The 25041-nt window shown below is 37.2% G+C and overlaps 5 protein-coding genes across 6 annotated transcripts; 3 read left to right on the top strand and 2 right to left on the bottom strand.

Moving 5' to 3' along the window:
• Window positions 1–84: 84 nt before the first annotated feature.
• On the top strand, window positions 85–2393 carry LOC131796548 (group XIIA secretory phospholipase A2-like). Its single transcript, XM_059114145.2, has 3 exons — window positions 85–309; window positions 1503–1570; window positions 1996–2393. Exons 1-3 carry the CDS (start codon window positions 159–161, stop codon window positions 2317–2319), a joined length of 543 nt encoding a protein of 180 aa, XP_058970128.1. The 5' UTR covers window positions 85–158; the 3' UTR covers window positions 2320–2393.
• LOC131796547 (cytochrome c oxidase assembly protein COX18, mitochondrial-like) lies at window positions 2138–10964 on the bottom strand. The gene is made up of 8 exons (XM_059114144.2): window positions 10831–10964; window positions 10556–10746; window positions 9962–10169; window positions 8994–9144; window positions 5457–5584; window positions 3235–3342; window positions 2715–2948; window positions 2138–2275 (listed from the first exon to the last, which is right to left on the bottom strand). Exons 1-7 carry the CDS (start codon window positions 10870–10872, stop codon window positions 2736–2738), a joined length of 1041 nt encoding a protein of 346 aa, XP_058970127.2. The 5' UTR covers window positions 10873–10964; the 3' UTR covers window positions 2138–2275; window positions 2715–2735.
• LOC131796546 (cylicin-1-like) lies at window positions 4605–8981 on the top strand. Its single transcript, XM_059114143.2, has 2 exons — window positions 4605–4762; window positions 6170–8981. Exon 2 carries the CDS (start codon window positions 6194–6196, stop codon window positions 7499–7501), a length of 1308 nt encoding a protein of 435 aa, XP_058970126.2. The 5' UTR covers window positions 4605–4762; window positions 6170–6193; the 3' UTR covers window positions 7502–8981.
• Window positions 10965–17752: 6788 nt separating the features above from the next.
• On the bottom strand, window positions 17753–22207 carry LOC131796568 (melatonin receptor type 1B-B-like). Of its 2 annotated transcripts, XM_059114168.2 has the most exons (4): window positions 22139–22207; window positions 21145–21264; window positions 20292–20816; window positions 17753–19365 (listed from the first exon to the last, which is right to left on the bottom strand). In XM_059114168.2, exons 3-4 carry the CDS (start codon window positions 20803–20805, stop codon window positions 18209–18211), a joined length of 1671 nt encoding a protein of 556 aa, XP_058970151.1. In that variant the 5' UTR covers window positions 20806–20816; window positions 21145–21264; window positions 22139–22207; the 3' UTR covers window positions 17753–18208. The 2 variants fall into 2 exon arrangements, with proteins under 2 accessions (XP_058970151.1, XP_066020220.1); XM_066164123.1 differs by lacking the exon at window positions 22139–22207 and having other exon boundaries at window positions 21145–21275.
• A 1786-nt stretch (window positions 22208–23993) lies between these two features.
• Window positions 23994–25022, top strand: LOC131796500 (uncharacterized). The gene has a single exon (XM_059114093.2). It carries the CDS (start codon window positions 23994–23996, stop codon window positions 25020–25022), a length of 1029 nt encoding a protein of 342 aa, XP_058970076.2.
• Window positions 25023–25041: the final 19 nt, after the last annotated feature.

Genomic DNA, 25041 nt, shown 5'->3' with positions numbered 1-25041 from the left:
TTTGGATAAAAATGCGCCTGCGATCAATAAGACATCGACAAAGTGATCCCTACCCACCTCCCCCGAGGTCGGTAGAACATCGTGGTATTCATCAGAAGTGGCCGGTGAGGTAGTTTAATCATAATTCTGGAGGAGTTGTGTTAAAAGATCTAAAAATTATGGTTCACTGGAAAATCTGTTCCTTACTGTTTATTGGTTACTTATTGAAAGGGTTAGTAGTAGCTTCACAAGCCAGCAATCTAGGAGATTTAGCAAAAATTTTGGCGCAGTTGGCCGGTGGAGAAAATTGTGCATTTCGATGTCCGAAAGGTAAGCGTGTTCTTGGTTGTAGTAAAATTTAACGGAACAGTTAAGGGTAAACTTTATCTCAAGTGTATCACCCTTTCTTCATCAAAAGAAAAAGAGCACATTTTCGCTCTTAATCTCAGACTTATCCACCCCAAGAAAAACTAATTTCGCCTTTTAGACCTTGTGTTGGTATTTCAGAAGTACACTCTCACGTGCAATAGGCTTGAAGCTGAAGAAAACGAGATCTAAATCTACCGGAAACGATCGATGAAGAAGAAAATATATCGAGGGTGTAAAACATAACTCTAGTTTTATGTATTGCTGTAGTTATTCTCTCATACGAATTAAAATGCTTTATAAAAGTACTATATAAACAAATTTGTCCGTGAGAATGTAACCTTATACTTGCAACTGTTGGCTTCTTTGACTGTATTTTAAGTAGCTGACATGGTACGTTTTGATTGGTTCATTTGATATTATTTATTCACCTGCTAGTCTGTGTTTACCAGTAATAACAAAATTAATAAGGTAATTATCCAGTTTTGACTCTAAAGGTCCCCATATCATTTCTTCCCTAATATCTGCCATAGTTTCTAATAATCGTAGTTCTGATGTAAAATCAAAGTCTTCCCTTCATTACTTTCTTTTCCTCTCATTACATACATATCCGCTGTTGGAAAATCCTACATGTAAAGCTGTTCAACTGACAAACGCATAATTACAGACACAGACTCCTAAGATGGTATTAAATTATTTGTTTCCACATCTGTGGTTGTGCAGTGTGCCTCAACCAGACCTCAATAACTGATCATATTCAATTTTAAGCAGGTTTTTTTTTAATTGAGGAAAAAGGGAAGTGATTGGGGTGTGATTAAAGAGTAAGAGCTTTCAAGTAGTTTCTTGCTTTTATCATTGAAAGTAAAATCTTTCTAATACAATCTATTTTGGTTTTATCAACTGAGTTGATAATGTAAATTGTCCACAGTAAAGCATTTCTAAAGCTGATTAAGCAGCAGTAACCCTTTGTCAGAGAAATCCCCCCCCCCCCAACAGTGTAGCACCACAGATTCTTTAGAACTTTACCCCCACTTCTTTCCCATCCAGACTGCATGATATCTTGAAAATATTTATTAACCTTGGGATAACACAATTTTGGCTCCAATGTATTCAAGAAACAAAGTATTAGATGGTTCTCCATTGTGTTCTCATTTCAGGTTATAAGCCTCTTACTAATCCAAAGCATAAACCCTCAAGTGATGGATGTGGTTCCATGGGAATAAAGGTATAGTTTTAACAAAAATAAAAATGATAACTTGTAGTCTAAGGGTAGTCACTGGAAAAGGAAATTATGGATTCAGAACCTCTGAGCAGAAGTTTGCCATGGTAAGAACCATACAGTACACTGGGAGCAATGCATTCATGAGACTGATACACACAAGATTATCTATACTGCTGGGTAGAGAGAACATTGAAACACACAATGTCTCGATGAAGAATAAGACAGTCACAATAAATGGAGAATAATTATAGTCTTTTCTTGAGCATTTTCTTTTATTAACTAAACTGAAAAAAAGATCTTTTTGCAGTTTTCCCGCTATTATATTAGTGACATTAATGTTTATAGTTATAGGAACAACCATGATCTTTATCTTCCTGTGAGCACCGTTCTCTTAATGACCCTACTAAGATTTCCTCATATGTTTTCAGCTTGACACTTCCAATTTTGCTGGTTTTACAAGATGCTGTGATCTCCATGACATCTGCTACGACACCTGCAACAATGACCGCACTCAGTGCGATGATGACTTTAAATCCTGTTTAGACAATGAGTGCCTTCTCACAGGTCTGGGAAATAGACTACCAAAGAAGCAGTTGGATGCATGCCAGACATCAGCAGATCTAATGTACTCAGGAACACTTGCCTTAGGATGTGCATCATATAAAGAAGCCCAGCGTAATGCTTGTCTTTGCAATGGAAGGACAATAACTAAAAAAGAAATGGAAGAGTTAGAAAGAAATGAGGAATTATGATCTACAAAGGGCAGTGTATCTGTTTTCAGATTTAGGTGTTAAATAATTATTTCAAATAAAATTTTAATGAGAAACATTGTGTATATGGTCTTAAATATTGTTTAAAAGACATGAAATAGTTACGTTGCTTTGGGTCAGATGAAGATAAAAAATGAGGAGGATAATTTTTTGAAAACATCTTCTTGGAAAAAAAAAACCACCTATATGGAACAGTGTTAAACAGAAATTAAAGAAATTTTCATAAGCATAATTAAAACCCTTCACAGATTGGCCGTACATGTATAAGATACAAGCGGGCAATTTGATCCTGTCACTGTCATGCCTCAAATCAACTTAAAACTAATGTATATTTCAATGAGTGTTGAGAGGCCAAAATGGACATAATTATGTCTTACCAGTGACATATAATTTCCTGATCATTCCTTCTTTTTTACCGATCGTCCTTCTCTTTGAATTCTTACAAACTCTTCTCCCTTAAGTCGCAGCAGATTCTTTAAGTCTTGCACTGGATGTTGACTCTCATTGGGAGTCTTTGGAATACCAAGCAGACGGCGAACAGCAGGGAATTTAAAGGTTATATTCTGAGCCAAGCCAAAGAAAGCAGAAACTGCCCAGTAGAGACACATTGCCTGCAAAAAAAATTACCATAAAATATGAACCAGCACAGAGACATGGTTTTCTGACCAGCTGAGCTCCTAAAAGTGACAAAAGAGAAGATTCTCGCACATTAAATGGGGGACTGGGTTTTGGTTAGTGACTTGGTTATTTTCAGTGACTGTTGTTATTTGTTGATCACTTTGGTCACGTGCAAGAGACTCAGCTGGGGAAGTAGAAAAGGTCCTACCTATCAGAGGGGTTTTGTTTCACTAAATGGACATTTTCAGAAACTAAACAACTTTATGACAGGAAACTTACTGAAGGAACTTGAGCTGCAACAAAGATCATACCCACAGATACCAGCCTTAATGTATTTGTTAGAATCCGCTGAAATCTGGTTGTGTTGTGTCGGCGCAGGGCATGAAGCTGGTGATCAGAGAACGAAACTCAACATAAGGGTTATAAACATTATATACAGCTGCCCTCAGTTAAAGAAAACAAACTATTAACAACAATAGAGAATTTACACGTGACCTCCAAAGGCCATATTGGTCAACCAAAGCAATAAAAATTTATAATACCTTATCATAAGAATCGTAATTAAATCAGTTGATGTAATTATCAATAATTTAAATTTGCATTATAAAAGTTAAGTGAAAATTAATTATTTCTATTGATTCACCTTACAACATTTTAATTCACCAGCTAATCTAATTGCCTACCTCACTGAAATTAAAAAAAGAAAAACAGAAATCCAATTTTTTGAAAGCAGTGTGGCTCTGATAACATTGTAGATACATGAATTTTAAAACTACATATTTATTCCATGATCAAAGTCCATTCATTTACAAAATATTGAACTAACACTATAAAAAAATTTTACTGATTATCTCTACAAAAAAATAACATCCAGAAAGCCAAAATTTCATGGCTGTATTGCAAATGTGTTTCTCATTTCTTGAGCTTATGGATGCAACTTAAATCATTTGCAATCATGCACTGTAAAACAGAATAGTTGATTCCTGATGCACCCATGTTATTGCATACTCTAGGATTTGTTGAAATGATTTAGTATTTGAATATCTGTCCATAGGACACTACTGACTTTCATGAAATTCAATTGTGCTACAAAGCAGACCAAACAGAAAAAGTACTAACAAGGGATAAGCTGCACAATTCTTAAAATCTAGCCCTCAAAAAAAAAATATTAAGGTAAGGGATTGATCATGTGTTTGATGCAACCCAGTTCAATTAAGGATTTCATTTTGCCACATTAGCTTTCTCAACAAGTTGATTGTGCTTAAATTTGTTCTAACAAAAACTGAGTTTTCAGAGTCTGTCACCAACATAAAAAATCACCTGATCAACAGGTGGCCAACTATCACCTGTTATCTTGTCAGTTTTATTTTGGTAACATCCAATTAACCATTCTACTTAAACACAAAATATATCATTGTAAACTTCACTCTCCTTCACATTCTAAGCTTATTTGCCTCAAATTTGAAGAGCACTGAATACATAGACAGCTCTGATAGTTTTGGAAACTTGTTTTTGCTTCTTTAAAAGCCTAAAAGTCAAACTTTCTTTTTCAAAACTACCACACCCAAACTCCACCCAAAATGTCAAGCCATGAAGCAGATGTAAACAGTAAAATCTTCGTTCAACTACGAAATGAAGTAAACAATGAGCAGGGCTGGAAGTCCACACCCTAAGTGCTGTACCACGCCTATAAAAAGGCAGGGTGCTTATACAACAAAACATTTATACAGTACGTTTGACTCTGTGATGAGAAAGGCTGTAGATGGAGTGGCATCAGAGTAGAGTGAAGAAAGATTTCTGATCCTAGGTAAGTCAAACAAGAAGTTTTTGTCAATTTGCAAGGGTAATTTGTGAATTAGGATAAAGATTTCCCTCTCTGATGCGAGGGAAAAACAGACAACATACAAGAACTGAAGTATAGTCAAAATACTTCATAAAAGGCTTTCCATGGGATGAAAATATAACAAATTTATGCTGTGAACTCTATCACTGACAGTCTTGTGTGCCACTCTCAGATAGCATTAAAATAATTCATTTTAAATTAATTTTGATCATAGAATCCAGGATCAGAGCAGTATGATTAACACTCCACTCCCAAAGAAACCCCAAAATCTATAGCTTTATTTAAAAAGCTATCAACAGATGAAGCTGAGAAAAGTGTACTACAATGTGCCCGATTGTATAATATGTAATTGTGCAGTCAACACATTCTAAATGTAAAATTGATGAAACTTTTTAAATTTTATCAACAAGACTCGAATAAGAGACTTTCAGCACTTTCTTAATATTTGGCATTTTGGGGTATTGGCTTGAATAAAATTTTTATCAATTTTCAAAAACCATTTGCCAATAATTTACTTATAAGCCATCAAATGATTCTTTTTAATCAGTATGGTTTACATTCAACATCAATAACTAAATCATGAAAAGAACTCTTGAGCAATAAATGTGAATATTTTTAATCAAGCATTACCATATTGTATGTGACTCAAATTACTCACTTCAATATTGGCAAGATTAAAAATACCAACAGCACAAGGTATAATCAGGGTTGGGTCTGCTGCAGTGAGATCTGGAAACCAAAGGGCTCCCTCATGTGCGATGTCTGGGCAAGGAAGGATTACTTCACCTGAAGTGAAATGAATAAACTGTGAAGTGTAATAAAACAACCACACAACTGGCTCAACAATTATTCACTAAAAGCAGATGTGATTAGTAGTGAATATTTACTGAACAGCAAAACAGCAAGGCAAATGTCCACCACTTTCACTGATACTGATCAAGTGAATAATCATTTTAGATTATACCACACAGAAACCAAAGGATTAGTTTACTTTGGTCAATATACCAAACAAATGGGTCAGAAATTCAACTCTTGATGGGATTGAGCAATTTCATCTCTTCAGTGGCTTGGAGGCAAATAGTACTTGTTAATCATTTCAGAACCAAGCAATCAGCTCTTGTGAAAAACCTCTGTTCACCTGTGTGGTGCATACTTAATAAATGTAAATGATTAAGTCACAATTTCAAGATAACAAATCCTGAAGGCACCTTTCAAATACTTAGAGTTCTGTTTGAGGCAAACAGGAATAAGCTTATTTAATATGTAACTGGCCAATACATCAAATACAACAATACTTCTCCTATAGTGCTAGTGGCTCATAATTAGCCCTTAATTTCAGTCTAATTTAACATTTTGTCCATTAATTTGTAGATTCCTAGATTTCTTGAACTGGTTATGGCTGCAGCTCCCAGCTTTCCCACTTACAAATGGTGGGAAACAGATGACAAGACCAAAAGGCTTTACACTGAGCTACTTGCAGAAAAGCTGTCCAGCCCACGAAAATCAAGTGCCACTACTCTCAGCAGAAAGCCCTCCAATGGGAAAGATGCAAGGTCTCAGCTAACATCATCTCCTAAACATGATATCCCCAAAGTCAATTTTAGCTGCGATGAAAGAAGTTCCAGAAAAAGCAAAGAAGAAAAAGGTGAAGGAGAAGACAAGAGTGGAAAGTACACTTTTGAAACCATTACCATAGACACACTTGCTAAGTATGAGTACATCAAAAGTCCAAGAAAGCGAGCTGCTAGCACAGTACCTGTGAGTTTCTTTGAATCAGCAGAGAGTCCAGACAGCAAAGGAATTAATAAAGCTGCTACAAGTGGTTACAAGGATAATAAAGAAGTTGGTGACAAGCTGTTGCCAACAAAAGTATCATCAGAGGACTCCAAGGAAGGAAAAACTGCTTCATTTTCAAATGGGCATTTTCTTATTTCACAGAAGTTTACATCAACAAAAAATGATCATGAATTGCAAGGACTGAAGAAGGATGGTGATGCAAAAGATGATTCTAGGAAAGGAGCTTTGATGAAGAAAGAGAAACCTTCGCGTGCCAAACTAGCAGAAATCCCTGAATACACCTCCTCTGAATCTAGTGAGAGCTCAGCAGATGAAACAGTGCTCCTCGGAGCAGGAAATAATGCAAAGAAACCAATAACAGCTCTGACGTCAAAAGAATCACAAGACAACAAGAAAACCGGAGAAGCTGACAAACCTTTAAAGATTGAGGAGCTCAGCACAAAGTTTCAGTATCTAAGTGAGGAAGTTGCTCAACTAGAGTTTAAAATGTTTGAGTTCTCTGATGACATAAAGAAGTTGAAACAAGCTATGGGATTTCAAGATACCAAAGTTGAAAATTGTGAAAAGGAAAAAGCAAGCACCAAAGAGCCGCCTGTTGTGAAGAAAAACGAGTATGGAATGACACGCTCAAAAAGCTTCACACATGCTGATAAGTTCAACAGCAAGGCTTTACTGATGAAGCAGAATGCTTCACCAAGCAAGATGCTGGCAGCTAAACCTGGTGGGCTTCTTTCAGAAAAATTACCATTGGAGGGTACAAGCAAAGAGGATGCCATTGCTGAGTTGAAGAAGAATGGAGCCTTGACTGAAATCATCAACAAAATAAAGGTGCAAGAATTCAGTGAAGATGAGATTCAAGAAATATTGAGATGTGCAAAAGATAAGTACATGAAGAAGCCAAATTAGAAGAACAAGGTAAGAACAAGGCAACACTTGGAAGAATGAGCAAATGAATGCTCTTTTTAAATATACTGCAACAACAAAATTAATTCTGAGTAAAACATGCTTGTTCAAACATTTTCAACAATGACATGTAAGCTCTCATTTTCTAGAGACAAGAAAGGTGTGAAAGAGTAAATCATGTGGATAAACATAGAAGATAAATAAAACAAAGAGGGCATTTGGAGACATTTTACAAGATGAGGTGTCAGCTTTAAATCTTGTCAAAAAAGGAAAAAAAGGCATTATTGTACAGGCCACTTGTGAAGAGAGACAGATAAGGTAATACATTATTTGAGCAATAAACATGGAAGACAAATTCAGGCCATAGGTTAAACAGTCATGAAAAAAATAGAGCAGGAAAAACAGATATTAAAAAAAATTGGCAAGAAAACTGGAGAGAACCACAGGGAATCAAACTTATTCAGACCAATGGAAGATAATATGACATTGTCAAACTGGCATCATAGTTGCAGGATTGAAAGAAAAAGAGATAACATTGGTCAAAAATTGAATGTAAGAGTCTACATGTGAAAATCTGCAGTGTAACAGTTAAGTAATGGTTTATAAAAATATTTATTTCATACCAATTTCATGAGACAGTATTAATTTTGATGCACAAATAATCAAACAAATGCATAATTTAAAGGAATAAGGATCTTAAGTAAAATATACAAAGTCACAAAATGTTTCAGCCTGAGATGCTGCCCAATACTCCTAGCAGGTCTTTTCAATTTATTTCTTATTACCCCTTTCCCCTCCTTTAAGATATTTTAGCAGTACATGTAATTTTTCTGAAATGATAAGGTAGTTTCTATAATAAAACTAACACATTCATTTTCCAGATAACCACTTCATGATTTCTGAACAGTTTTGAATTACATACCCAGACAACTTCATCCTTACAGTGAAACTACTAAGAAATCCCATTTTACTTTTTTACTAATTAGCTATAACTTTCACATCAATGATCATGCAATGTTCTCAAACCTTATTTTGACTAATATGTTATGTGACATGTACAAGCTAGATTCCAACATACCATATTTTATTCACTTTTCATAACAAGTTTTTTAAAGGAACATTTTTACCTTGGATTTTGTAGTTAAATTGAGAAACAGAATTAAAATGAAAGAAAATTACCCATGTTAGTGTAACAGTTATGATCACATTTAACTATTAGTGGATTAATAAAAATGAATGTACCAGCAAAGTTAATATCCACCTCTCAAGTTTTCCAACACTGAGGGGAATAGCAACAGCAGGTGAAAAGCATGTTAAAGCTCACAGAATAAAAAGTTTCATCACACTTTGTTGCAAAAATCTGTGTGTGAATGTTAGCTCTTTATCTTAAACACCTCCATTTTAAAAGATAAAACACATTGTGATCTACCAGGAAGGGGACGTTGAAGCATCAAATTGATCAGTGCATTAATGAAAATTTGCTTATTAGCTATACCTGCATTCCTTTGCCAAGGAAAGAAACCAGCCAGGTTTCTAAGTGACAAGGAGAGAAAGAACCACAGTGGAAGCTGAGTCCATGGCAATATTGAGAGCCTCAATGGACTGAGTCCTTCAGACTTGTAGTACTCAGAAATCATCTTTCTACTCTGAAAGATTGTTTCAATACAAAAAACTTTATTCATCATGTGTTATTTATATTAAGTAACATTACATCTGCAAAAACTTTATGTACATACCCATTCATATAAACCAGGTGATCATGGCATAAGCTCTTGTAGAGGAATACAAAAGCCATATTTGATGTAAGGTTAGCATCAACATTGCTTTTTCTGGATAAGATAAATCAAGGGTGCATCTTGACATTGAAACTCAGTAATCCGGGAAAGAGGCTAGAAAACCTGATTGGTTGATGACTGACTTTTAGTAGAAGCCCACCCTCTCACAATCCCCTTTTTTGGTACAGGTATACTCATGTAATATGCACTTAATTTTCTACACATTTCATTCTTTGCAATGTCATGCAATAATGCTGTGAGGAAACTAAATATCACCCTCCTTCAAAACCTTTTACTGACCCAAGAAGACTAGTGATAAAATATTCTGAATTGAGCTTGAATGAAAGCTTGAAAAAGTGATGAGTTCATGGTGCAAATTTTTCAAATTTTGGCGAGGAAAGAATTTTTCCCAAGTGAAAAGAGATTTTCAACAATTCTTTGTTGAATAGCTATCAAATCTCTCAAAGGTTTTTTTGATGGTAAAATTTTTGTCATGATGCACTGTCAAATCGCTCAAGTAAAAGTATTTTAATGACATTAATCAAAGTTGTTGCTGAAATTTTTTCCCATATGTGCACTGAACAGGCAAGTACCTTAAAAAAATGTTTGTGAGATTGAACAGCTATGGACAGAGATTAAACTAATAAACTAATATCCACAAATATCCAAAAAAGGAAAGGATCCCTACTTTTCTCAAATATTGTCTCTCTGCTTCTTCAGGAGGTTGATTTGATCTGCGACACTCTCCAACTACCCTATGCTTAAGAGCTTCAGTCATCATACTAATTGTTGGTTGACGCATTTCAATTTCAGCAAGAAGTTTATTCTGATAAATTGCCAATGGAACTGTGACTATACTTCTCAAAGCAACTGTAGAGCCAACAATCACTGCCCACCTTAAAAAATTAAGAATTACAAATTTCTGATTGACAAGTAATAACTACCGTAGACAAGAATTACTAGTGTGGTTCATGTCAATGTTTTCGCAAAGAACGCAATAAGTTGGCCAATTAGAGAGTAGAGTGAATAAAAAGCAACACAATCCAGAATTAATTTCGACAGTGCTTTCATCTATTGCAGTTGTCTGACTGTACAAGTGCAGTTTAAATAGGCTGAATCAAATTGTACGATAATAATAATAATAATAAAAAGTAATAAAAATAACCCCAGAATTAGTAGACAAAAAATTCTAATTTATTCAAAGACAGAGCTGACAAGCATGAAGTAAATTAGCTCTTTACAGCCTGACTAGGTAATATGGTTAACATATTTTATCACGAACCATGGAAGATGAGTCCAAGTATGGACTGTCTCCAGGAATACTTGAAGTGCATACACAGGAGGAAGATCGGGAGAAAACAAGAAAAAATACGACGGTGCTTCATTGCTACTATGCCTCTTGTCTTGAAGAGTGTAAAATGAAGGTGTAGTGGCAACGTTTGGATGAAAAAGAACTCTCGCGGGTCTCAATGTCTGTTGAAGATACCAGAAATACTATTTCAATGCAAAAACAGTCAAGTTAATCGAATGTAATTCTAAACAAGAAGAAAAACTTACCGAGTAGTTAAAACGTCTCGCCAACAGCCGTAAAGCACTCATGTTGCATTTGTCAGCTGCTTTTTATGGTCTTCTTGGGATATGTTATTTTAATCGCCAAATTTGCCGCCATGTTGTACAGCGCAAGGTGATGCAGGCGCGAATTTCCGTCACCAGGCTCACTCGCTTTACTCAAAACTATCTGGGGTGTGGTAAGCCCAAATGTTCGGCTGATTGCTCTTAAGTTCTACACTCAGTCCAAACCGCTAATAACCTTAGGTAGAGGATGCGTTGTATAGAGACCACTTAAATTATTGTAAGGGTAATGAACTGTTCCTGTGACGTGTAATAATAAAGTAAACGGATACAACACAGCAAACTTATGATGGCACGAGTCATACCGTAAGATGTCTTTAAAAAGTATTTGAAAGTGTTTGAAAAGTATTTTGACTCTATTTTTGTCAAGAAGTTACAAAGATATCATGCATAATTTCAATATGGGAGCATAACTATTTTTCTCTTCCCAGACGATGAACGTTTTTTCAACGCTCATGAACGTTATGTTATGGAATATACGCTAAAAATATTTACCTAACGTCCAACGTAAAACATTTGTTACTTTGCTATATGTTGTATTTTCATTGTTCGTTTCCATCGTCCATTTCCTTACTGAGATAAAATAAATTTATTTTGACAAATATTTTTAAACAAACCGATCCTTTTTGCCACCTTGTGGCTCCATAAACTTTGAAGAGTAAAACATACTCCAAAATTAAGATTAAACAGAACTAAACATGCATCTTTGAACAGCTATGCAGGTCTTTTTCACCTCCTAGCATGGAATCCAAGATCTTAACATAGGGGGCATACATATTTATCCTTACGATCGTTTTATGACCTGGCGACCGAGTTTATGGCACTGGACTTATCTTGTTCATTGCTTGGTTTAAGTTTTGAGATCGATGTAAAAACTAAACTGGCTAAGAGCCTATCTTAGCCAGTTTTTTGTTGCTTCAATATGATAGCATAAACATATTTTTACTGGAGAGCAGACTTGATTAAGACTGATAAAGTTTAAGGTATTAGAGTGTGCTTTCAACCCAACCGAGTTTAAGCCTGGCTCCAAGACTTCTCAGACTCCATCCTCTGAGCCTCGTGGGAGTCAATAACTCCTCTGTGGAACTGTAATTCATAGGCATTTCCCTTCCTGGCTGGGTGTTGTCAGGAGACTCGGTTTGAGTCTCAGATCGTGAGGTTTCTATCTCATTTTCATGGTCATGAAACAGGTTTTCCGTAAATTCCTCAGCATTCCTTTCAAGAACTCTTACTTGATTTGAATATGCGCCTAAGATTGGTACTTCTGGGCCGTAACTGGAATTTTGGACGCTTGCTTCATCACCGAGGATTCTGATGAAATTGTTTTGACTTTCATCACCAAATGAGCTGTTATTGTTGTTGCTATCACCAACAGCTCCGTCCTCCTCACTCGGTCCAGTCTCCTCATCAAAGCCCTGGTTGTCTTCTTGACTGCGATACCCCGGATCAGACGAACAGTTGGAAAGTTTAGTTTTGAGGGCGAGCATCTCAAACTTGGCGGCTCCATTTGGAGGAAACTGAGCAAAGTCTACAGAGAGCCTCGCTTTAGGGCTGGGGCACGACAAACTGGTACGTTTGAGGTGATTGTATTCAAAGCCGGCATATCCTTCCCATGAGCCCCTGCTTACCGTTGTAGTGCTACATCCCCGCGTGCGCAAACCGGTCCTAATGCACGGGCAGAACAAACAAAGTAGAAACTGGAATTCCTTTCTGAACTGTGGGTTACGGAAGCCGTAAATGTAGGGATTGAGCGCGCTGCTTGCGAAAGCGCACCAATAGGCAGCCTTTCCTAACACCAGCACTCTGCGATCAGACGACAAGGCGGAATTTTTGACGCTGACTAGCGCAGCGTATAAAAAGTACGGTAGCCAACAAAACAAGAAAACCACCAGTAAAATAAGCACGGTAACCGCTACTTGCTTGTGGGCCGCGGTGGAACCGGTACTAGAAATGCTTGAAAACGAGACACGACTGACGCGCCGTGTGTGACGTCTGGCCGAACGGAAAATATTACTGTAAGTAAAACCCATGATGCCAAGCGGTACTATGAAGCCAAACAAAATGACAAAGATGGCGAACACTTGCTCAGAATGACTGGTAGGGAACTGGACCCCACACTGAGTTGTACCTATCAAAAAAGAACTATTTATTAGGGATCTTAAGTTGATATTTATCTAATTAAGCCATGATAGCTTTCCTGATGGGCCACATGGTATGAATTTCCTGCGCAGTTAAATATTAGGTACTTTTCATTTTCGATTCGCCATCATTGAACAGGGATGTATTCTATGACCTTTTACCCTAAAGGAAAAAGGTGAGAATCGAAGAGACATGAAAAAAATACCATATCTATCAGCTTTTAAAAGAGTTTGCCGGTCAGTACTTAGAAAATAATACAGAGCCCGATTCAATCGAGGGTCCCTAAACTTGAAAGGAAGTTATCAAAGTTGTCACTATAGATAAAATAAATCTTACAATCGGCTAAGAGGGCTTAGGGCATAGAAAGGCAAACTGAAAGAAGCGAAGATTTTGCCATAGATCAAGTCGTACGTTTTCTAGATTAATCACAGAGTGCAGGGCAGAAAAAAAAAGAGCTTTAGTTCCTAATATCTCAAGAAAAACCAGTGCAATTCACAATCACTTTCAACGTTAAATTAAAATTTACCGATATATATTAGTATTTATATAAATACCTGATTTAAATTCATACTCCATGATGCCAAAGAGAGGAATACAAGCTATGACAACTGGCTGAATCCAAGTCCATAACAAGAGACCAATGGAAGACTTTCGGCTCATATGTCTGTGGTACAGCGGCTTACAGATGGCAAAATACGTTTCTACACTTATCGCTGTAAGCGTCAAAAGCGAACTCATGCAGAATACTATGTTAAGGAAACCATTTAACTTGCACAGAACATCACTCAGCACCCATTCATGATTCAAGCACGTGTACAACGAGAAAGGCATGCAGATTATTGCAACACCGATATCAGCACATGACAGGTTAATGATAAAAATGTTTGTGCGCGTGCGCAGTTTACGATGTCTGGAGACTGCCAGAAAAACCGTTCCGTTCCCAATCAGAGTCGCTAGCATGATCAGTACCAGACTCCCACTCATCAGAAGGCGTTCAAGTTCATTATACGTGACCGTCGTTGGTTCGGTTGTCCCATTTATGTTTTCTACACTAACTGGGGAAAATTTATCGTTATTCATCACCATGTTGCAAGTTTCAAGTTGCTCTCTATTGCTTGGGGCTAAACACTGAAGAAAAAAGATAAAAATTACAAGACGGGTTTCACTAATATAAGAGGAACAGTTGTGTTGCAGTCTCGCTTATTGAAGTTTTAGCCTTACCTTGCTAGTTTCTTATTTGCAATCCGTATCAGTTGTTCAATCCCGAATAAAAATTGTCTCTATTCAGTGTACTGTTTATTACTCCTGTCTCTTAACCTAAGCAGGCTTATCGATCTTTATACCCTAACATCAGAATGCATATTCTCTATACTGTTTTCTATAGAAAAAGAATCCCGCTTTAAAGGTCGCGAGTGAAGACGGAAAATGCCGCACGCTTCTTTCCCACTCAGATGTAGGGAGAGGCGTTCATTTGATCTCAAAAACGTTCATGTGTCAATTAGGTCGAGCCGGACGGTAGAAATTTGGCTCAAGGTTACAACGTACAAGACCTTGCTCCCCTCCCACTTGATCAATTACTGCAAAGTCTAGATAATTTTTGAATTGTTTACGTTACTAAAAATGGATAATATGTGTAAACTTGCCAAAGCTAAGTGAATAAGGAGCTTTCATTATTGATCACTAGCTCCTTTTTAGTCAATAATGTGTCTAATATGCAACGACCCATACGCGGTTTTCCGTTTTTTTCAATGCAGAATGGGTAGGAATACAGCACAGAAAGGTAAGCCTGCAACTGTCAGTCAACGCTCGCATTGTTCTATGACTCAGTGTTGTGACACGGGATCACCTCGCGCTTTAAAGTTCAGTGAAAGCTTTTCTCAGAGTAAAAGTCGAGAGCTTATGTCAACTGAAAAGAATTGTCTAATCTAAGAATGCTTCATATAGAGTGACTTTCAACAAAAGTTGGGATTCAAAAGCCAAAACCGTTACCTACATCTCTAGTTACGCAATTCTAGTTTTTTTTTAGTTTATTTTTGGATAGTGAGTTTCTATAAGCTCGACGCGCTTCTTTTCTCAGTCGACAGCCCAGATAGAATCAAGGATTCTCTCTCGTCGACAACCTGCAAGAATGTACTCACACGTGCAACATATATGTCGGTAACAAAAAATGTTTGGTAGGGTACATACGCTAAAACCTAATTTAGTTTGATTGTCTGATATTCAGTTCTGAACAAAACATCAATAACTTAACGAAGTAGTACTGTAGGCTTTAACTCTTGAAGTGTAAACATAAGCCTCATCTCAGTCTGAAGGGTCTGAGTGATCAGAACTGTTTGATGGGGTTGAGCAAGAGTTTCAAACAATAGGTCACAATACCATCAACGTGTTACTCTACAGATACACGATCATTCCTGAGAGCGCATTAAAAATATATGAATGGCAGAATTAAAACTGAGACAAGACAGGAATAGCAAATGCCATTTGTTCTATGAATTTAGAATTTCCATGATGAACATTCAGAAATTATTGTTACGGACGCGTTAGACGGGGAGCCTGTTATGACTTTCAGAGAAAATCCATTAGTTTTTAACTCTTTAAAAAAGAATGACTGGCTTCTTATTTCTCCTTTCAGTATCAGCCTTGAATCAAATTATGAGAATAGGGGAAATGATCACCAATTCAAGAAGCTCTTGATACGATTGTCAAACAAATTCTCCTTGTCAGTAACATACGAAATGTAAAGAGAACAGTGAATACCAATGTTAGAGTGGAAAAGGTTAAATAATAGATGGTTGGGAATTTCAGATCATTCAAAATGTTGTAGAGCCAAAAACCTGGTTAAGTTGCACTACCTCAGAATTTTTCTTTGGTAAAAAAAAAGCAGAAGTCGCTTTATGTTTTACATCTCTGATTACAAACAAAGAATAAGAAAAATTCATGGTGCGAAGCGTTTGATGGTCAACATACCTAACGCACGACATGCTCAATGAATTGAACAATATAACGATAAATGGTTCCGCGATAGACCTTGAACTAGATTGAAAATTTATGCTCCAGGTTTTGAGAGCATCTTACAATGAACAAAGCTGTGAATTTCTGCATTTTTTATCAACGAAATCGAAATATAATGAGCACTAATTGTTTTATCAACAGGTTTGTGTCACGCCAAACACTATAACTTCCATTACGCTCAGTGAGACAAGCCATGCATTTTTTCTTTAAATCCATAACAACAAGAATTACTTGCAAAGTGGAAAACAAAACCGAGACAAATTTATCAAGGCATTTTGACTATGCAGCTTGCGGCATCTATAATATTACATAACCAAAAATAAAAAGGTTGAAAACTTGTTTCGTTTGATTTGGAAAAAGATGTGACGAGTACGCGGTGGCTGGAAGACTGTCTGCAATACCACGCTTCTCACGCACGTAGAGCAAGTATCGTCGCCTTTAAGGGAATAGAAAACTGTTTAACATTGACTTACCAAAATAAAAAACGCGCGGATTTTCCCTGCAGTGAAGTAACTTTGCTCCTTCCCGCAATATTTTCAGAACATGATCATGTTGTCAAGTTTAAGTGCTGTAACATATCCGGAGACAACATCGGACAAAGCCAGCAACAATAGCATTGTGAACAACTTAGGGAGTCGGATTTCAAGTTTATTGAATTCAGACGTTCTCCGGAAATGTGTTTTCTTTGTTCTCTGACCAGGGGAGAGGAATCGTCAAAAATACGAAAGATCATAAATTGTAAACATCTCTTCTTTACTTCGAAAGAATTAACGAAAATTCACGTTGCCTTGTGCCACTGAAAGATTTGTTTATAAACTGTTTAAAGAAATTCACAATGGAATGTTAGTAATCTTGATTGCGACAAATTAGGCAAATAAAAGAGCCACATGATCTATGAGTGACCGAGATATTTAAAGAATGGGATATGTTGATGATATATAAATTTATATGGTGTCACTTCACCAAAAATAGACTCACAGAATCACCGAAAAATAAACAGCTCTGCATTGCAGGGTTTCGCCTTGATTTTGAAGACAGCGTTCTTTAAGCTGGAGACCATTAGTCACAGTGTCGCAGCTAAAGCGAAAGCCGAAAAGATTTCCGTGCAAGACAGCTCAATGTTGATTACTCCCTCATCTTCCCCCCCCCCCCCCCCTCGTCGCGTTTTCATTTTCTTTAATCTTTTCTTCAACGTATCTCCTGGGTCCCGCAGTTTCTCTCATCACTCAGACCTTCAAAAACACTTAGATCATGCATTTTGATCTCCAGCACTTTGGGCAAAGAATGGCCGTGACTTTCGATCAATAAAATGAAACGGAAACACAAACAAATTACTTGATAACGCTGATCAGAAAAACAGCTTTGTTTTCATTTTCATAATTGAAACAGCAACTTTCCAAATGTTCGATTCACTTGCAGTTCGCGTAAAATAAGAAGAAGGGGTTTTCCCTCAGTCCGACGGGTCTGGGCATAAGTTGTCATACGGTCTTGGGTGATGTCACCCAGGTCAAAGAAACTGAAAGTTAATATGTCTTAATACATGTTGAGTTGAGATGGTTTTCTTGCGAATGAAATGAAAAAAGATGTTTCTTTTGTCTTGTAACGAATGTGGTACAAAAAGAGTCCATATCAATTTATTAATGTCTTTATCCATTTATTTATTGGATCTTTCACTCTCAAAGTTCAAAATAGGAATTTGATTACGGAAAAGATGGGTACCAGTCAAAATGGTACGCAAGTAGCAGTAGTAATCTTTAATGAGGATGCCAACGTCACGAAGTGGTTTACAGAAGGGTCCTCAGAAGAATACTAAGTTTAGATTAAGAACTAGTTAAACATACTAAAGTGTAAAAGATTAAAAGAGTCTATACAATCATCAAGCATCAAATACGCAACGAAGGGAACGACAGGAAGGCCGTCTATCCAAATGCTCTTCCCTTCATCATTTTTGATCGACTAACAACAAGTGTATAGCAAGTCTGTCGAGAAATCGTTACAGATGAGTTCGCGATTTGCTTAGCTTACATTTAATTTTGTTTTTTTGCAACATTAGTATTCAGGTCTATTCACTTAGAGCTGATTACAGGCTTCTTATCGTCGCGAAGAAAAAGAACCCGCCAACAACTGGCATAGTATCACATATTTAGTTGGTTTAAAGATGAGATTCCATCCAACCAATTTTAAAACTCATTCTTGTTTTTCCCACCGCGGAATGGAGGGAGTTTTCCATCTTGTTTCCAGCATGATCAACTTGGTGCAACACGCTATGCGATTGAAATTCTTTCGTGTGATTCGAAATCGAAGGGCAAGAATTCGATTCAAGGTCATCTTGTTTGCATTGACTACAACTTCTACTCGTTGAACTTTCATAATCGGACAAGCATGCACATTCACTACACAGACCACTGTCTTTCACTGATGACATGCTGGAACACAAGATTTCCTCATTACTGTTTGTCACCACGTGATTGCAACCAGAGCACATGCTAGAGCATGAGGAACTTGAAACGTTATGGGTATGGTCGAATAACGTTCCCTGTTCTTGTAACTGAAGTGGAAATACTTGGTTTGTCGTGGAAGACGCTTCATTGACGAAGTAAGTTTGCGGCAAATCTTGGAAAGATAAAATTTTCCAGTTTTCGCCCGTTTGAGTTCCTCTGTCCACAGTCGGCTCGCCAATTCCCTCATTTGGGCTGATTATGTCTTCCTCGGTCAGGGCAACAACGTTGATGAAAGCTGGGTAGGGAGGGGATGTTTTGTCGTAGTCGACTAATGGCAGGGGTGGTCCAAAAAATGGCGGATCACGGTAGTCATTTGCTTTCCTCAAGGAATAGCGTCTGCGACTGCGACTGCTTCGAAATTTGCGATTACAGCACATTGAATACAGCGATCTCCTGATGAGAGGATTCCTGAGGCCGTACAGGAACGGATTAATGCAGCTGTTTAGGAAAGCAAACCAATAAGAAGCTAGTCCCAAGCTCCGTGCGAATGCATCTGGGCTTTTCACTTGACGAGCGGTCATGTAGATCATGTACGCAAAATAAGGTGACCAGCAGAGAATAAAAGCAATGAACATCATGAAAATGGTCAGGGCTATTTGGCTTTGAGTCGACAGAAAACTTTTGCTGTCGATGCGTGAATATGACATCTTTGGACGGCGAATGTTGTGTTTCCTTACAACTAGGAAAATGTTGATGTAACAGAATCCCATGATACATAGCGGCATAAGGAAGGCGACCACAAGAACCACCAATGAGTAAATGGTTTGACCAACATTAGATGAGATTTGAACTCCACACTGAGTTGACCCTAAGGAATGAAGAAAATTGTTAAAACTGTTTGCAGCTTTTCTTTTGGTTCATAGGCTTTTATGCCGAGCTTGTGTTACTCCATAACCCTGCCAACTTTTCGCCCGATAGTTAATCGATTAATGATTAATAACGGTAATTGAAATGAGTGGAGTGCAATTTGGGCTGAAATCATACGCGTGATTTGTAATCACAAGTATGATTTCAGACCAAAATTGCACGACACGAGGTTCAGTTACAGTTATTAATCATTAATCGATTAACTATCGGGCTATTGCATCCATTTTGAAATCGCCCAAATATAGGACTTGGTCAGTTCAAATATTTTATTAATGCAGTACTGAGCCGGTTTGAAATTAAATTCATCTTTTTTTGGGGGGGGGGGGGGGAATAGGAGTTTCGGAAACAAAAGTTGCAAAATTTGCCGTATGATACTCTTTGTCTTTCATTTTCCTGCAATTTGATCGGTTACTTTGAACAAGCCTTGAAATCTGATTGGTTGTTTTGTTTTTAGTGTAGCCTCTTCATTGGCTGGGAAAAAGATGCGTTTAAAGCAAAAAATGGTACGATTCGTGAATAAATCGCACCAATCAGAGCCAATCAGATTACAGGGACCACCAGTGATTTCAAAATGGGTGTAATAAATCTGTTAATAAAAATTTATCACCTCAATAAACATTCATACTTGCGACATTTCAGCATGCTCATTTGGGCTGAAAACACCTCACTAAATTAAATCTCGAATAGTCTAAGAAGGTAAATTTCTATGTATGTTATTGAAAAGTAATCAAATCAAATTTCTTGGGAAATTTTGGAATACTTAATCACTTGTAATTTTTACCCCAAACTGCGCTAATAATTGACTTCTAAAACTTGTTGCTCGTTTTTTCAAAAATTATCCATAATGGAAAAAAAATTTTTACTTACCCGGCTTAAATTCAAACGCAATGAATCCTGTCAACGGTAAGGTTGCAAGCCCAAGTGCTGTAAACCACGTCATGGCAACTATGGTGACTGTCACCTTTTTTGTTATGACAACCCTCATAGGCTTGACGATGGAAAAGTATTTCTCGATGCTTATCGAAGTAAGCGTAAACAACGATGAAGCCTCAAACAGAATATTCACAAATCCATTTAGATGGCATATACTGTCACCAAATATCCAGTCTCGTGTATAGCACGTGATGATTGAAAATGGCATACAAAATAAAGCGACTCCCAGGTCTGCGCATGCCTGGTTTAAGATGAACATGTTTGTGCATGTACGCAGTTTACGAGTGCGGCATATTGTGATGATAAGGGTCATGTTACCAGATATGGCGAGCAGCATTATGAGCCCCAGAACAGGTGCAAGTACCAAGTATTCGGTATCAGGTTCCTCGTACACCTCGCCATTTGAAATCGAGGAATTTTGTAGTTGGCTAAAATTTAAATCCGCCATGGTTGCGAAGCCTGCAATAGAAGAGAAACAATTTTAATTTTCAATCGGATTTGAAGGAAAAGTTCCTTAAACCGATATTAATTATTTATATTCCCTCCGACTGAATACCCATACGACGTTCTCAACGAGCAAGTGTTGATTGCCAAAAAATAAATTTGGAATTAAATTCATCCATTTATAACATTTTGAGCATTGTCAGATATTAATAATAAGGATTTGTGCCAGCAGATCAAATACACTTGAAGAGAAAACCAGCCTCTCCGCTTGCTCTGAGCGGTGAGTCCGTTACAGACCGTCACTAGTAAATAATGAACGTACATACTTGAATCGACAACTTACCGTTCACGAAACACTGAATTTCCAGCTGCAAAAAGCAGTTCAGTTTAAAAGAGCAGGATATCTCTTCAATCGAAAAACTGAGGTGTATTCTTTCAACAATCACGGATACGCAAAAGTCACCTATACATGGATTGAACGATGTAAGTGACTATACTCCCTGCTATACTGTAAGACAACTGAGAGGTGATCTAAAAACAGTAATATTTGTAACTAGAAATGAAAATGAAAATGTTATCATACTAAATATGAGACATTTCCCTAAATATTACGACCACTTCTGATCACTCGCATTTGTCAAACTGAAATTGAAAATGGGAAATAGTTGTTTTTTTTTATCATACAACTTGTCAACATGCGAGAAAGGGAGACTTTAATTTGGTCGTTTAAAAGTCCCGTGAAAGTAAGATGCTATTTTAAAACTGCTTACTTTAGCGGGGAAACAGTATCCCAGAAGAAAACCAAAACGTGAATCGGCAAGGCCAGAGAAGTAAAGCCACATGGTTCACTTGGGTTTATCTTCCTTATCGTTCTTTCATTTTAAGCGATCTATATTAATCGATGCAAAAATGCTTCCAATACGTTCCAAGTATCGCACCAAACAGTGCCAGTCTTAGACACGAAGGTTTCTTTCAGGAAGAGCTGGAATTCAAATTGATGTTTGACATCAAGCATTTTTGGTCATGCGGGAGAAATCTTAGACTCTTCTCTAAACAAAGTAAATGCTGATTCAGTGAACACTGATTCGAAACTTTTTAACTTTCGGTACAATCAGCACATTCCGATCAAAGTTTTTTTAATTCCCAGATTAAAAACGCGACTGAGATCGAATGACGACCGCGTCTTAATAACCTGTTTATAGAACAGGAAAAAGAAGCCTGGGCATGCCCACATTTACTTACGAATAGCTTTGATTCAAAGCTTTCCAATGGTATTTTCTGTATTTTGAAACTGGTTCCTTGTTACTCAATTTCGAGTCTAAGAAAAAATTCCTTACCTTGAAGCTCTTAACACAGTCAAATGTACTTGTGTAGACCTCATAGTTTACAGACGTCTTGCCATTATGTTCAGCTGACAACTGAGAGTTGAGAAGCATTTTAAATAAACAACTTCTTCACGAATAGTTAACAGTTCAGCAGTAAGTCGGATGAGCACCCTAATTCGCTCTGAGGCGCCTTTGTGCCGGGGTTTAATTAATTTGAGGAACAATGGTTACTGACATATCCTAGCCAGCTTTTGCTTAAACTCTGTCTTTAAATAATGGTTTGTTTGCTTTTCCTGAACAAACTGAGCTCCAATAGCGAACAATACTTCTTCAAGGTATGAACCAACCTGTCAAATCATCCATTTTGAAAGATCATGCGCCTAGGTGAGAAAACCAAACATGCTCTTTCAGCTCAGGAAGTTTTTCCGCTTAAGAGTAGTAGTCCGCTGAATGAAGCCGAACTTTCTAAAGAAAAATTATCTCGAGACTTTTGAAGCCGAATTTTGCATGACACTTAAACTGTATGTCTGTAAAAGAAAAATCTGCTCTTCAGTTTGAGTCCGAAATCAAGTTAGACAATGAAGTTACATTCGACTTAACTTTATAATGAATTCTTTACATTAAATGAAAAAAAAAAAAAAAAAAAAGGTCAGTAAGAGTCACATGCTTGAAATGAACTGATGAAAACGAACTGTTTAATAAATATGATTTGATTGTCATTAAAAATTTTGAGTCGCATTTTTCATGATATGATGAAAAACCTATAGGCAAAAATGACTGTCTTCGGCTTTTTTTTATCAGTAGATGTTGAAGGGAAAAAAAGATTTGTACACCTGCCGTTTAGACTTGAATTTCGTCAGTAATCAAAGCCGCCTTACACATGAAGTTTATAAGAACGGCTTGAATTGATTCGTAGAAAAATCTGACGAACAAGTCTAAGGTACCTGGCGATTCAAAATGCTGAGTCAAAGTCGTGAAACTTACCTTCAGCTGTTTGTTTTGAAATTCTACTACCACTCTGCGAAATTAGTTACGGTCGGATTCTAGCACACGTTTTTAAAAATGTGATCTTCATTACTACCTCATCACAAAATTTTCACATGACTGACGAGTTGCATGATATGGATGAAGAAATTCTCGCGTCAAGTTTGAATGACTAAAGTTCATCTAATGACCTATGCGTGTTTATATTTGTGAGATGAGAAAACTCGACAAATATTGTTTTGATCTTCGCTCACGTTATTTTATGCGAAAGTTTTCACCTGTATCGCGGCGTTCTTACTGACATATATAGATCTCTACTTTGGTTCTTATGATCGAAAGACACTTTTCAGAATTAGGAAGATGCAGCTTGATGTTTTACGATAGCAATTCACCCCGATGTTTATTTTGAGGGTCTCAGTGGAATTACGACGTATGTTACGGCTAAAATTAACGGTTAAAATTTTGGCTGTTTGACGGCTAAAGGTTAACCCTCTTTCTTTGCTAAAAGATACCTCTATCTTAGTTTTTCTCCTCACAGCACCATCTAACTTCATTCGACCTTTCATGTTTTCATTTTGGTTTTTAATTGTAACAAAGCCTGTTGGTACATCAAAATTAAGGTCGAAATCTCTGAAAGCTTAATAAATTCCGGAAAAGCAGAAATTATTAGGAGTCGCACAGACAAGAGCGTTTCTTCTTTTCTCTCTTTTTTCGCCATGCAGTTTTATGAACAAAAACGACGTGCGAATTGTAGTGAGATGCATACAATTAATGCAAGGCAAGCAGTGAATTTCATTTCAAATGCAAATCCATTTTTTACTTCTTAAATCTTCGTGACATGAGCACAAAGTGAGTGCGGTCCTCGACTGCTCGTCAACGGAGAATGAATTTCAACGCAGTAAACGCGTTCAGCATCGTTTTCGCCGCTATAATTTTCTCGTTGTTTACCTTTGCTGTATTCTTTGCAGCTTCCACTATATGCTATGCAGTCTACAAGGACAAACACTTACAAGTACCTACTGCCGTGCCGGTGATAAATCTTTGCTTTGCTGGTTTGCTTCTTGAATTTGTTTCAGGAGTGTTCACGTTAGTATTCGATGTATTACAGATAAACAGTACTACAGAGCTTGGACACGGCGTGAAGAGTTTTATTGAAGAATTTGCAATCAGCGTTTATTTTCAGGCACTGTTTCTAATAAGTATAACAAGATACAGTTTGGTGTTGTGTGGACGAAAGCTTGCCCGAATGACTGTTAAACAAACTACATGTTGCATCACTTTTTCATGGATTATCTCTACTGTTTACGCGAGCCTTGTGGCATTTTTTAAGCAAGAAGCGAGCGCAGATGTGACCAAATACTCTAGAGGAGTGGCTGCGGCACAATTTGCATTTCTTGCATTTTTACATTTCGGAACTTTGTGCATGTACGCTAACTTAGTCATCTATTTTCACCAGAAAACGGATAACTTACCACCCGATTTTTACAGCTTAGACTCGAGCAGAAGGCGAGTAGCAGAAAGAAATATTCGCGTATCGGCCAAAAACATTCAAATGATAACTTTAATGGTTCTGACATTGTGCTCATGTCACCTGCCTTATCTTGGATGCATTACGACAGCGATGTTTACTGGGCAGCTGTCACACGATGCAAAAGTATGTGCTGTAGTTTTGATGCAGTGCGGGATTTTGGTTAACTTCGTTATCTATGGCTATCTGAATAAGAGGTTAAAACGAGTTATTCGACCATTGTTGCATCGCATAGTGGACAAAATCACCCACAAGAGAAGACGACGTCAAATCAACGAACTACTACCGATGAACAATCTTTCTTACACTGGATCTAGCTTAAACATTTCCCGCAGTGATAGCTACGAATTGACTCGCAGCAAACTCGCACTTTTCAACCGATGATTCGTATCACTGTTCCCAT

The sequence above is a fragment of the Pocillopora verrucosa genome, chromosome 3 (genome assembly GCF_036669915.1).
Source record: "Pocillopora verrucosa isolate sample1 chromosome 3, ASM3666991v2, whole genome shotgun sequence".
Classification (NCBI taxonomy): Eukaryota; Metazoa; Cnidaria; class Anthozoa; order Scleractinia; family Pocilloporidae; genus Pocillopora; species Pocillopora verrucosa.
Note: the sequence above shows the minus strand (reverse complement) of the source record. Positions and strands in the feature narration are given on the sequence as shown.

What these genes read in the sequence shown, in the direction of transcription:
- LOC131796548 (XM_059114145.2), top strand. Translation starts at nt 159, where the DNA reads ATGGTTCACTGGAAAATCTGTTCCTTACTGTTTATTGGTTACTTATTG. An exon ending in TGCATTTCGATGTCCGAAAG is followed by an intron (nt 310 to 1,502) that starts GTAAGCGTGTTC and finishes TTCTCATTTCAG; the next exon opens with GTTATAAGCCTCTTACTAAT. An exon ending in GTGGTTCCATGGGAATAAAG is followed by an intron (nt 1,571 to 1,995) that starts GTATAGTTTTAA and finishes ATATGTTTTCAG; the next exon opens with CTTGACACTTCCAATTTTGC.
- LOC131796546 (XM_059114143.2), top strand. Translation starts at nt 6,194, where the DNA reads ATGGCTGCAGCTCCCAGCTTTCCCACTTACAAATGGTGGGAAACAGAT.
- LOC131796547 (XM_059114144.2), bottom strand. Translation starts at nt 10,872, where the DNA reads ATGAGTGCTTTACGGCTGTTGGCGAGACGTTTTAACTACTCG. An exon ending in ACTTGGACTCATCTTCCATG is followed by an intron (nt 10,170 to 10,555) that starts GTTCGTGATAAA and finishes TAATTTTTTAAG; the next exon opens with GTGGGCAGTGATTGTTGGCT. An exon ending in TTAATCTTGCCAATATTGAA is followed by an intron (nt 3,343 to 5,456) that starts GTGAGTAATTTG and finishes TCTGATCACCAG; the next exon opens with CTTCATGCCCTGCGCCGACA.
- LOC131796568 (XM_059114168.2), bottom strand. Translation starts at nt 20,805, where the DNA reads ATGGCGGATTTAAATTTTAGCCAACTACAAAATTCCTCGATTTCAAAT. An exon ending in TGCGTTTGAATTTAAGCCGG is followed by an intron (nt 19,366 to 20,291) that starts GTAAGTAAAAAT and finishes TTCATTCCTTAG; the next exon opens with GGTCAACTCAGTGTGGAGTT.
- LOC131796500 (XM_059114093.2), top strand. Translation starts at nt 23,994, where the DNA reads ATGAATTTCAACGCAGTAAACGCGTTCAGCATCGTTTTCGCCGCTATA.